We start from the raw sequence: 12,647 nt of genomic DNA, 5'->3' as shown, positions 1-12,647 counted from the left end.
CAGGAGGTGGTGAGGAGTCCCGGGCGGGCGGGCGCGTGAACGGGCCTGTCACCGCGCGTGGGAAAAAAGTGGGACCGGGGGCGATCATGAGTAAGACAGCGTCACCGTGTGTGTGTCTGTGTGTGTGTCTGCGACAGCGTAAGGCCTTGTCACTGACTGTGAGAGAACGTATGCGACCCTGCCTGTAACAATGAGTGGGCCACTGTGCGGCTGGGTGTATCGTCACATGAGACCGCGTGTGTCTTTCGGACTGTGACACTTTATTAGTGTGACACTGTGTGTCAGTGTGACAGTGGACCCACAGTGGCTTTGTGAGGCCGAGTCTGAGGGCTGCCGGGAAGCTGCCAGCAGAAAGCCTGTGGTTCGTGCGGTGCGGGGACGCCGGTGCCCCAGGGTTGGGGACAGCGTTGGGGACAGCGTTGAGATGAAGGGGCAGAGATGCACAATCAGCAGAGAAGACAGGGAGGGAGAGGAGACACGGAGCAGCCCCAGCCTTAGGCTTGGGCAGCAGAAGCCCAGGCTGCTGGAACAGGAAGGGGGGGACGCACTGTCTGCCGTTCCTGAAAATAAGTGGCGTGATGACTGACATGGATAATCGATCACAAAGGATGCCCAGGCACTGTGCTCAGTGCTTTATGTGGATCGTCTCCAGGTCGTGCTGACTGACAGCTGATAGGTTGGAGGTCCCATTTTTCTGGTGATGGGAAAACAGGCTTGGAGTGTTTGGAAACTCCAGGGCGGTTACAGAGCCAGTGAGTGGTGGTGGATCCGGTGTTCGAGGCATTATGATCCCCAAACTTAGTGGTTTTTACAGTAAGTAGGCTGCAGGTTAGTGGGAACTAACTCTTCATTAAGGGGTTTCAGTGACTGTTCATTTGTAGTCTCTGACCCCTGCTTCTCAGGAGGAATTGGCCAGGAAAGTAGAGATTGGTTTGCAGGTGCAGTTGGTCGCAAGCCAGGACCAAAAGCTCTGTGTCCTGACTCCGGTCCAGTGCCCTCCAGATCACATGACCCCTCTAATGTCTGCTCTGTGTGAAGATGCTTCCTCAGAGGTGGTCACTCTGTAGCATATCGCTCATCTTTGTAGACATTTTTCCTTTCAACATCGGCATCCGGTGGGGAGATTAAAAGTGGGACCTGGATTCCTGTTGGACTCAATTACTTATTACCGTGAAGCCTTGAATGATTTCATGTGTGAAGGTTGGCGGGGGTGATCTTACTTGGTAGTGCCATTCTGCACCGTTGATATGAGAGAGGAGCTGACGTGTACTCAGAGAGTTTATATTGGGCTTCTGAGCTTTAAAGCACATGGGAAAAAGAACCGTAAATTTAGGTGGGAGGGACAGAACAAGTGATACCTCTATGTCTGTGGTGGGAGGAGGAAGACAGGGAGGTTTCTAGGCTGGTGATGTAGGGTTTCTTTCTCCCCTCAGCTCTGTCTTCTCCAGACTCTGGCCTCCTGCCAGAGAAGAACCTGAAGGAAGAAGACAGAGAACCTGTCATAAATTCTTAAGTTCTTAAAGCCATGTCCAAGGTAAGGAAGCATTTCTTCTCTCTTCCCTGAAATGCCTCATTTTCCAGGTTTTATGTGAACATTTTGGTTTTCTTCTGAAACTCCTCAGCCTAACAAAGTCCCATTCATTAGTGACCTGATCCTCATGCTCTTCAGTCCATAAAAGGAGGTCCCTAAGAGCCCAGGGAGCTTCCTCTCTCTCTCTCTCTCAGCATTTTCATTTTCATTCAAGAAATGGTTTAGCACCTCCTTGGTTTAGGAGCTCTCAAGAGGGGAAAGAAGTACTCCTTCATTATAGGGACTTGATTCATTGAGGCCGAGGTGTTCATTCAGATGTAACCAACAGCTTGGAGCTTTCCCACAGGCCTGGGTTTGATAGGAAGGTGAGATGAGGGCTGCTGGGTAGACTTAGTCACAGTGCCTGGCAAGGTCTCCTGCTCATGGTGATTTTGAGGAACTGGCTGGGTTTGGTCTTGAGTAGTAAAACATGGGTCAGCTAGCACGGGGATTTTTTCAGGCAGGCTGTGGGCTTTGAGGAGTATGATTCCATGGAAGACACCTCAGTGGTCCCTAAATGGAGTGGTGGGCAGCAGGTAGTACCCTCTAGGTTATCCAGTTCAGATTAGTGGAATTAATATGGAAAAACAGCAGGAGATGTTTAGGAAAAGAATAATAATAATAGGGAGTACTTGACTCCACATTTAAAAATGGCTACATACATCTTTAACAGTAAATGGTTTGGAATGGCAGCCAGAAGGAACCAATGGAAAGATTGGCATAGGTCTAGAAACAAATGCAAGTGTAAATAAGAATGGAAAATACTGTCCTGGCTGGTGTGGCTCAGTGGTTGAGTGCCAGCCTATGAATCAAAGTGTTGCCAGTTCAATTCCCCAGCGAGGGCCCATGCCTGAGTTGCAGGCCAGGTCCCCAGTGAGGGGCACACAAGAGGCAACCACACATTGATGTTTCTCTCCCTGTTTTTCTCCCTCCCTTCCCCTCTCAAATAAATAAATAAAATCTTAAAACAAAGAATGGAAAATACCAGTTCATTCACTAAACATATAATTATTAAAGACTTACTGTACCAGGTGCTGGCCATACTGTGGTAAAGAAAAACAGACTCGGCCTTTGTCTACGTGGAATGTAGTGTCTACTAGTATGTATATTATACTATAATATGATGATGTTGAATCAGAGGAGATGGGATGGGTTATTCATTTAGAAAAAAAATTCTTCCTTACATTGTATAAGTTCAATCCAAAAAGTAAAACCAGCAAACTGCTAGGTGAAAATACAGAGGATGGTTGTAAAGAGGAAGATGAGCCAGCAGCAGAAATCAGCAACGGCCAGTGGACCTTCTTGTGATGACTGATGATAGACGTGCACCACACGTGACTGTGGAGCACTTTGTGCGACCAAGGAGCTGAACTTTCAGTGTTAACTCATTTTAATGTAACTGGCTACATGTGGTTAGTAGCTGGTGTAATGGACAGCACAGATAGGGGCTTATCCGATGATGAAGCCAGGGAACTGGGGGTGAACTTGTCCAAGGGAAGAAGGGAACATATCTCTGTCACTAGTTGGTGACTCTGTGGTTACTGGAAGCTGTAGTGTGTGGTGAGGGTTTGGAGACAGTGGTAGGAAAGGAGGAGGGACGCTGTGGAGTGGTGCGGAGCTCATTGTGTTCCTTTGCCCGGAGCCTTCCCTGGCTTCCATTTTACGTGGAATGAAAGCCAGTGTCCTTATAGCCTCTAAGGCCCTGTGAGGTCCAGCCCCAGGGGACCCCAGACCTCGTTTTCAAGTGTTGGCACCATCTGCTCCAGTCATGCTGGTCAGCTTGCTGTTCCTCAGACACTCCAGGCTTGTTTCTGTCTCTGGACAGATGCTGGTGTGGCCTGCTCCCCCACTTTCTTTAGATTCTTGTTCAGACATCACCTCTTTACTTAGGTTTATCTTGATCATTTTATCTAAAATAAATACCTGTCACTCTCAGTTACCTTCTCTTGTTTCTTGTCAGAGCAGTTAACACTGTCTCACATTGTATGACCTTTTATTTAATGTCTTTCTCCTCTGTTAGCATAGTAACTGCACAAGGGGAGGGACTGTGTTTTGTCCACCTTTGTATTCCCAACTCTTGTTACTGTGTAGGTAGTACAGGGTGGGGCAAAAGTAGGTTTACAGTTGTATGGAAAATAATAAATAAATAATAATGCAAGAATAAACTCTGTTTTGCACACTCACAACTATAAGCCTACTTTTGCCCCACCTTGTATATGCCAAAGTCACCTGTGAATGAACAAAGGAATGAGGCCATGGAGGCTAGAGCCAGCTACCTGTCCTCTCCCGCATTGGTAATGGAAGGAGAAAGCAAGGGTGTGACGTGTAGGACAGAGCCCGTCACCCCAAGTGCTGTGTCTGGGATCCTGCCCTGGGCCTCCACAGGCTCTGCTAGTCGAGCCTAGGAAACCACATTTTCATTGAGTCCCAGGATGATGTTAACACGCACTTTTTGAGAACCTCTGCCTCTAAAGCTTGTCTGTAGAGTATACCTCTGTAAGCGACACTCTGATGTCTGGCGTGCTTCCCACCCCGCGCTCACAGCTGGGCTCTTGGGTGGCCCTGGTGCCTCTCTGTGGCTCCCCGCAAAACGTCAGTTTTGAAAATCCAGACTGACAATCTTGGTTTTTAAATTAGTATTTAGTACATTTTCATTTCATTAGTGATGTATTTGTATTTAAGTCTACCATACTGCAGTTTGTTTTCTATGTATCCCATCTGTTCTTTCCCTTTATGTCTCCTTTTTTGGCCTTCTTTTGGATAAATCAGGTATTTTCTCCATATTATCTTGTTAGCTATACATTATTCTTTTAAAGGCCACTCTAGGATAATATGTATCCATTACTCACTAGGTAATAATCCTCTTTCTTCCTCCTGTAATCTTCTTTCTATAATTAGCACTCTTACCACTTCCTGAATGAGATAAGACCCCTGTAGTGGTTTAACTCCAAGATAACATATTAGTAGTAGATGTTACCTCTGGTTTATAGGTACTGTTTGGGGCTCTTAATTTCTTCCTTTGTTTTCGTGCTTCCATTTTCTCCTATTTTTCTCTTACCTGAAATTCCCCTACTAGTATTTCCTTGAGTCCAGGTCAATACTTGACTCCTGGTCTCAATTGTTCGGTGAAAACAATGTAATTTAAAATGTTTTTGAGGTTAACTAATTCTGGGAAATCCTAGTCTCAAGAGAGAGAGAAAAACATCTAGAAATTTATTTTAAGGAAATAGACATTGCAGAATCGTAGTGAAAAACTGAGATTCATATAACTTGAAAGTAATCAAGACTTTAGTAAAACATGTCATAAGATATGGCACGTTTATATCATGTGATATTATCCCTCCAACAAAACTTATAAGTAAATGAGTGTGTATAGATAATCATAGATATGTCTTTGTAAGGAAACACTTGAACAAATACACACTAACTGTAAATTTTGATTGCTTCTAGGAGGTAGGGTGATATAGAGGGTGGAGGACTTCCAATTCTTTAACTTAAAAAGGGGAAGAATTCACTGAAGGTAGAAATATGGAATGTAATTTTCTACATTTCCTTAATAATGACAAAATTACATGAAAATTCCGTTTTCTGTAACCAAAATAAATGTAAAAATATTTGAAAGGTAGTCAAGTCTCATTAGCCAAGATAAAAATGTCAGTAAGACAGTTGAAACCTAGAATCCATTAGTTTGTATGGGCAGCTAAAAAAGTCTTCAAGAACTTTATCCAGCAAAACCTACCTCACCTCTATCTACAGGAGAAATAATTTGTGAGGAACACTTTTCTTGCATCCTATTGTTATATCTGGAACATTCCACCGTAGAGTTTGGGGAAATGCTGGCTTAGACCATGTACATCTTGGAAGGCTTAACTCACATTCCTGTGTCGTCCTTGAAGCCTTTCTTCACTGGCCCAGTCCAGCCTTATTTTCCATATTGAGAAACACTCTAGCATTTAGTATGAATAACGTATTATTTTCCTCTTGATTGTTAATGTTGTTCCTTCCCATTTTTGTGTGTCTTACAAATCTTTTGTCCATCACTAGAGACTATGAAATTGTACACTTACCACGGCAACATCAAAATTAAGCAGAGAGAAGTCATCCAGCGATTACTTGACATGTGTTGCTCAGTACCCAAGATTCACTTCTAGAAAATTGCACTAATGTGTAGTATTTCTTTCTGAAAGACAGATGATTTAGCTCTTCAAACTATGCATGTATGAGGGTAAGAACACTAGTTGGACAGGAGTATGTTTATGTCATTTCAGGATTTGGTGACCTTTGGGGATGTGGCTATAGATTTCTCTCAAGAGGAGTGGGAATGGCTGAATCTTGCTCAGAGGAATTTGTACAGGAAGGTGATGCTGGAGAACTACAGGAACCTGCTGTCACTGGGTAAGGTCTCCCGTACGTAATTCAGAATCTGCACAAAGGGCTGATCTCCAGCCTAACGTTTGAGAAGCCTCTGGTATAATTCACTGAATTTCTTTTGTTGCTCCTGCAAGTGTGCCGAGTTTTGTAGAATTGGCGGCTCCATTAGACTGTTTCTGCAACTTCCTGTTCCGCATTCTTCGAACACTCCTTAACTCCCTCTATAATGCCCTCACCTCCCGATGACCAGGGAACTCGATCCGATTAAGGGCCTGGCTAATGCCCTCTTTATTTCTTCCAAGCAGGAGTCTCAGTTTCTAAGCCAGAGGTGATCTCACTGTTGGAGCAAGGAAAAGAGCCCTGGATGGTGAAGGAGGTGGGGACAGGAGGCACACACTCTGGTGAGTGAGAGGACTCGGGAGGTGAGGCCACTGCAGGAAAACAAGCTCTGCCATTCTGGAAGGTTCCATGGTGTAACTGATCCCTTCTGGGTAGCTTTTCAGATTGCTTCAGGCCTGGGACAGACATTGAGGTGTCTTTAGCATGAGCTCCCCAACTTACTCTCCTCCTGTATATTCTCTCACACCTTACTGTCTTCTCTGATAACCTGTCCTGTTCTCTGGCTCCAAAGGTCACAGGGTCTCCTTGTCTTTGCCTTTTAGTTTTGCATAAGTTGTTCCATCACATTAAAAAAATCCAGACACAGCAATGCCTCTGCTTTTCCTTTTTAGTCACTCATTTCTTTTAAAGGAAATTATTTCATTTATTTATTCATTATTCTTTTACTAATAACATTGAGCATCTTTTCATGAACTTATTGGCCATTCTATATATTTTGTGAAGTGTTTGTTCAAGTTTTGGCCCATGTTTTAGTGGGTTGTTTCTTTTCTTCAGTTGTAAGAGTTCTTTCTTCAGATAGTACAAGTCCTTTGTCATTTATATGTATGCCAATTGTGGTTTGTGTTTTTGTTTTTCTACTGCTGTCTTTGAGGATCCAAAGTGTTTAATTTTTTACAATTCCAGTTTATGAATTTGTCTTGGTTGGTGCTTTTGTGCCACATCTAAGAAATTCTTGCTATTCCCAGGTCACCAACATTTTCTCCCACGTTTTTCCTAGGATTTTACATTTTAGTTTTTACATTTGGGTGCATGATCCAATGAGCTAATTTTGTGTCTCATGTAAGATCAAGATTGAAGTTCACTTCCCCCACCTTTGGATATTCAGTTGCTAAGTACCATTTGTTGTAAGGACTTTCCTTTCCTGGTTATATTGCCTTGTTGGAACCTTTGTTGAAAATCAGTTGACCATAAATGCTCAGGTCTGGTTCTGAACTCCATTCTGTCCCCCTGATCTAGAGGTCTGGCCTTTCACCAGTACCACGCTGTCTTTATAGCTGTAGCTTTCTAGTAAATTTTGATATCAGAGACTTCAGTTTGTAAAATCACTTTGGCTATTTTAGATCTTTGCATTTCCATATAAATTTTAAAATGAAGTTGAGAATTTCTACCCCCAAAATTTTGACTTGAATGATGATGAAGCTATACATCAGTTCGGGGTAGAATTGACATCCTAACATCATTGAGTTTTCTCACTCATGAGTATGGTTTATTTAGCCATTTGATGGTCTTCTTTCTCTTAGTAATATTCTGTAGTATCCAACATAGTGGTCTTAAATATCTAAAAAAAGTTTTTATCTGTGCCTTTTTTGTGTGTGTGTTATTATACATGGAATTCTTTTTTTAAAGATTTACTTATTTATTTATCTTTAGAGGGGAAGGGAAGGAGAGAGGGAGAGAAACATCAATGTATGGTTGCCTCTTCTGCGGGAACTGGTCTGCAACCCAGGCATGTACCCTGACTGGGAATCGAATCTCAATTCTTTGGTTCACAGGCCTGTGCTCAATCCACAGAGCTACACCAGCCAGAGTGCATGGAATTCTTAAAAGTTCCTTCTTCCCATTGTTTGCTGCTAATATGCAAGAATGTAAAGTGATGTTTATATTAACTTTATCTTTTATATAATCTTGCTAGATTCATCCAGTAGTTACTCTAGTAGTTGTTTTGTAGGATCCTGTTTCCTGCATAGACGATCATGTTATCTGCCAATACATTGTTATTTCTTCCTTTGTGATTCTTATGCCTTGTTTTTCTTGATTTATTACAATAGCTAGGACCTCGTGTACAGTGTTGGATACAATTAGTAAGAGCAGATATACTTGCACTGTTCTCAGTCCTAAGGGGAAATGTATTTAATCTTTCACCATGAAGTTGATGTTAGTTTGCTTGGATCTCCTTTATTAGTTTTAGAAAGTTCCTTTCTAGTCCTGGCTTGCTGAGAATTTTTATTAATAAATTTAGTAAAATACTCTTTCTACATTTTCTACATCTATTAAAATTATATATGGTTTTCATCTTTAATATGTTGATAGAGTGATCATTGATTGGTTTTCACATACTAAACCAACCTTCATTCCTGGGATAAACTATACTTGGTCATGATTGTGCTGTCATATTTCCTGGGTTTGGTTTGCTATAATGTTATTAAAGGTTTTCCATGTATGTTCATGTGCTACATGGGTTTTGTGACCCATGATACGAATTTTGGTTTTATTCCGAAAGTGGTAGGAAACCATTGGGAAACCTTGGGATGAATAGGTGATTTGATTTGGGAATGGAAAGGGGAAGGCAAATTAAGGCCTGTGGCAGGTTAATAAAATCAAATAGTTTTATACTAAACTACTTCTTTGTGAAAGCATCTCAGCTTCAGGGATGAACTACAATTCTACATTTGGTTGGAATATATCTCATAGAAAATGATATTCAGGAAGACCTTTCTCAGACTGCAAAAGTTTAATCATAGAGTTTCATGTGCAGCCTAAGGCAATTAATAGTACCTGGTGTGTCTTTGGGTCTAGGGATCTCACGGGGTTTTTTAGTCATACTGATATTATGAAATGGGTTTTTCTAAAGATAATGAACGTATCTTGAATGCAGGATAAACTGAGGCAAAAGAGGAAGGGTGCTTGGAGACTATTACATTAACAGAGATATAAAATGATTATTGTGATTTTAAATAACCTCTTCAATTTTTAATTTTTCTGGTAGTTACCCGATTATGTATGCTTAATTTATGTCCTTAATCAACTTTCTTAAGTTCTTGTTCTTTGTAATATACTTTTCAGGCTGCATTTAATAGCTGTTAAATCTTCAAACTGATGTATTTTATTCATGGTTTTAAAAGTTCTCTGCTACTGCATAAACACAAAAGATTTTTTTCTTACTGTCCTTTAGATTGGGAGTATGCATTTAAAAACAGTGAATTTTCATCAAAGCAAGTTATTTATGAAGAATCGTCCAAAGTAATGAGAATGGGAAGAAGCCATCTTAGTTATAATCTTGACTGCTCTAGTTTAATAGAAGACTGTAAAAGTGGGGACTGGTTTAAGAACAAGTTGGAAAGTAAGGAGGTCCATCCTAGTCAACTGATCATCACTCATAAAGAAATCTTCACTGAAGATCAAAGTAATGAATACACTAAGTCGTGGCAAACTTTCCACCAGGATGCAGTATTTGCTATAAAACAGGGTTTTCCCACCAAAGAAAGAGCACGTAAGCATGAGCCACAAAAGAGAAGTTACCGGAAAAAATCTGTTGAAATAAAACGTAAGAAAGTCTATGTAGGAAAGAAACTTTTGAAATGTAATGAGTGTGAGAAAGTCTTCAACCAGAGTTCATCCCTTACTCTTCATCAGAGAATTCATACTGGGGAGAAACCCTACGCCTGTGTTGAGTGTGGGAAAACCTTCAGCCAGAGTGCAAATCTGGCTCAACATAAGAGGATACACACTGGGGAGAAACCCTATGAATGTAAGGAATGTAGGAAGGCCTTCAGCCAGAATGCACACCTTGCTCAACACCAGAGAGTTCACACTGGAGAGAAACCTTATCAGTGTAATGAGTGTAAAAAAGCCTTCAGCCAGATTGCCCATCTGACTCAGCATCAAAGGATCCACACTGGAGAGAGACCATTTGAATGTATCGAGTGTGGCAAGGCCTTTAGTAACGGCTCATTTCTTGCTCAGCACCAGCGAATTCATACCGGAGAGAAACCTTATGTGTGTAATGTGTGTGGAAAAGCCTTCAGCCATCGTGGTTATCTAATCGTACACCAGAGAATTCACACCGGAGAGAGACCTTATGAATGTAAGGAATGCAGGAAGGCCTTCAGTCAGTATGCACACTTAGCTCAACACCAGAGAGTTCACACTGGAGAGAAACCATACGAGTGTAAAGTGTGTAGGAAAGCCTTCAGCCAGATTGCATACCTTGATCAGCATCAGAGGGTCCATACTGGAGAGAAGCCCTATGAATGTATTGAATGTGGGAAAGCCTTTAGCAATAGTTCGTCGCTGGCACAACATCAGCGGAGTCACACTGGAGAAAAACCTTACATGTGTAAGGAATGTAGGAAAACGTTCAGTCAGAATGCAGGCCTTGCTCAGCATCAGCGAATTCACACAGGAGAGAAGCCTTATGAATGTAATGTGTGTGGGAAAGCCTTCAGCTACAGTGGCTCTCTCACTCTGCATCAGAGAATTCACACTGGAGAGAGGCCCTATGAATGCAAGGACTGCAGGAAATCTTTCAGGCAGCGTGCACACTTGGCTCATCATGAAAGGATTCATACTATGGAGGCATTCTTGAGCCTCTCCTCTCCCTCACCCTCCATGGCTAGTCAGTTGCCAAGACCTGTAGGCTTTATCTCTTAAATATGCCTTGAATCTCACTCCTTGAATTATTTTCACTCCATCACCTTTGTCCAGTACACAATAATGTCCTTGACATGGACTATGGAAATAGCTTTCTAACCGGTTTCCTGTATTTACCACTTAGTCAGTTGTCCACATTGCAGACAAACTTGTATTAAAAATAGTTCGAGCATATCATTCCTCTCATTAAAACCCCTCAGTGGCATCCCGTAATTCTTAAGGTTAAAGCACACATTCCTCAATATAGCCTAAAAGATCTTCCTCCAATGCCTTGTTCCAGTCTACCTTACAAAACCCTATCTCATGCCAATATCCACCTCATTCTTTGGAGACTTGTCCAGAATTATAAGCTCATATTCCACTATCAAGTAGTTCTTGGTTCTAATCGTTGCTCTTCCATTTTTGCCCTCTAATTTTGGAGAAACATTTTGTCTTTCATAAGCTTCATTTTTATTTATGTTATGGGAATAATAATGGTACTACCTCGAAAGTTAATGGGAGCATTAAGTGAGATGGTGCATGTGAATTGCTCAGCAGAGTGCCTGGCATAAAGCATTCACTCAGTAAAAATTAATGTAAAATAAAAAGATACCATGCTATACAAAGAAGACATGATCATTTTGAAAATGATTAGCTGAGAAATAAAAGCAGCAGCTCAGGACTCAAAAGGTTGTAAAGATTTCTGATTAGGAACAGTGGTCATTATTGTAAAGGTGGGTGGCCAGGGAATCTTAACCAGCAGGACTGAGGTTAGAGAACATGGTAACACAGAGAGAGATGGTGGCTTCTAGTTCAGCTTGAACATACAGGGATACGACTAACTTCACTACACAGTCAGTGGTTCTAAGAAGCCAGCTTTTAAAAATCAACTTGTGGTAAGTAGAATTTACTGAGGTGTATTTTTCATTTACAAAAGACGAAATAGATGCTTAAAAAGAGAAAACTTGAAGAGGTCAATAACCAAAGAAGACGGAGAAATAAAGTCTAAGTTCGACCCTTGCTCCTAATTCCTTGTGAATGCATTGTATTACATCTGTCATTTAAAATTGAGTTCCTGATAGGAAAGGAAACCGAAACTATAGATCAGTTACTCATGAACTGCTGCCCACAGACATGCCTGACTTGGCACATCAAGTTTAGAAGGAATATGAATCCCTTTAGGTGGCTTGTTTTCCAGTTACCACCGTTCAAACCATTCCCTGTTCCCTTATATCTGACTTGTTTTACACTTTATTTTCTGACTGAGAATGCAATCGATGCATTAACCAACTCACATGAATACAGACACAAAAAATGATTAAAACAGAATAAGAGAGAGGCTTGAAGAGACCCCTTCTGTAGAGGGAAGACTCAGTATTACCCAAATGTCAGTAGGCCCCAAATTACTCTACAGATTCCTTATACCTAACAAAAGCCTAAGAATTTCTTAGGCTTAACAAGCCTAAGAAAAGCCTTAGAATTTATTTTCAAGCCTTTTTAAGGCTTGAAAGTTTGTGTGAACATATACATTCATACAGATATACATATAAAGGAAGTATATCATAAAGGTGATATTTCATGCCAGTGGCTTAACAGTATTGGCAAAATTGACTCAGCTCTACAGAACCACCCCATCATTCTTTGGAGTAAGAACAATCTTCCTAAACATGATGTGGATCCAGAAGCCACACACAGCAAGATTCTAGGTTTGACTGTGTGAGAACTTTATTTAATAAAGTATTTATATGGTCAAATATAGTATAAACAAAAGGTTTAAACATCAGGGGAAATCATTAACTCATAAAATTCATATCCCTAATATAGAAGTGCTCCTATGATTACTTAGAAAATGACACTTCTCCCCATGGGCCAAGAGTATATGAAGAGGCAACAGGTGACAGATGAACACATGGTAAGTACTGACTCTTCCTGGAATCAGAAGAAATACAAGTTAAAC

General features: G+C 41.2%; 1 protein-coding gene across 2 annotated transcripts; it reads left to right on the top strand.

Moving 5' to 3' along the window:
* The first annotated feature begins 1,445 nt into the window (after window positions 1–1,445).
* On the top strand, window positions 1,446–11,147 carry ZNF583 (zinc finger protein 583). Of its 2 annotated transcripts, XM_037053909.1 has the most exons (4): window positions 1,446–1,534; window positions 5,839–5,965; window positions 6,247–6,342; window positions 9,234–11,147. In XM_037053909.1, the coding sequence occupies exons 1-4, from the start codon at window positions 1,526–1,528 to the stop codon at window positions 10,709–10,711; spliced, it is 1,710 nt and encodes a 569-aa protein (XP_036909804.1). In that variant the 5' UTR covers window positions 1,446–1,525; the 3' UTR covers window positions 10,712–11,147. The 2 variants fall into 2 exon arrangements, with proteins under 2 accessions (XP_036909804.1, XP_036909802.1); XM_037053907.1 differs by lacking the exon at window positions 1,446–1,534 and having other exon boundaries at window positions 5,812–5,965.
* The last annotated feature ends 1,500 nt before the right edge of the window (window positions 11,148–12,647 follow it).

This window comes from Sturnira hondurensis, unplaced genomic scaffold (assembly GCF_014824575.4).
Source record: "Sturnira hondurensis isolate 20B ecotype Veracruz unplaced genomic scaffold, ASM1482457v3 Scaffold0008151, whole genome shotgun sequence".
Classification (NCBI taxonomy): Eukaryota; Metazoa; Chordata; class Mammalia; order Chiroptera; family Phyllostomidae; genus Sturnira; species Sturnira hondurensis.
The sequence above is the reverse complement of the archived record's forward strand: the minus strand, read 5'-3'. Positions and strand labels throughout refer to the sequence as shown.

Excerpts from the sequence above, each read along its gene's own strand:
- ZNF583 (XM_037053907.1), top strand. The coding sequence starts at position 5,821 with ATGTTTATGTCATTTCAGGATTTGGTGACCTTTGGGGATGTGGCTATA. Across the intron at positions 5,966-6,246 it reads CAGGAACCTGCTGTCACTGG|GAGTCTCAGTTTCTAAGCCA; the intron begins GTAAGGTCTCCC and ends TCTTCCAAGCAG. Across the intron at positions 6,343-9,233 it reads GACAGGAGGCACACACTCTG|ATTGGGAGTATGCATTTAAA; the intron begins GTGAGTGAGAGG and ends ACTGTCCTTTAG.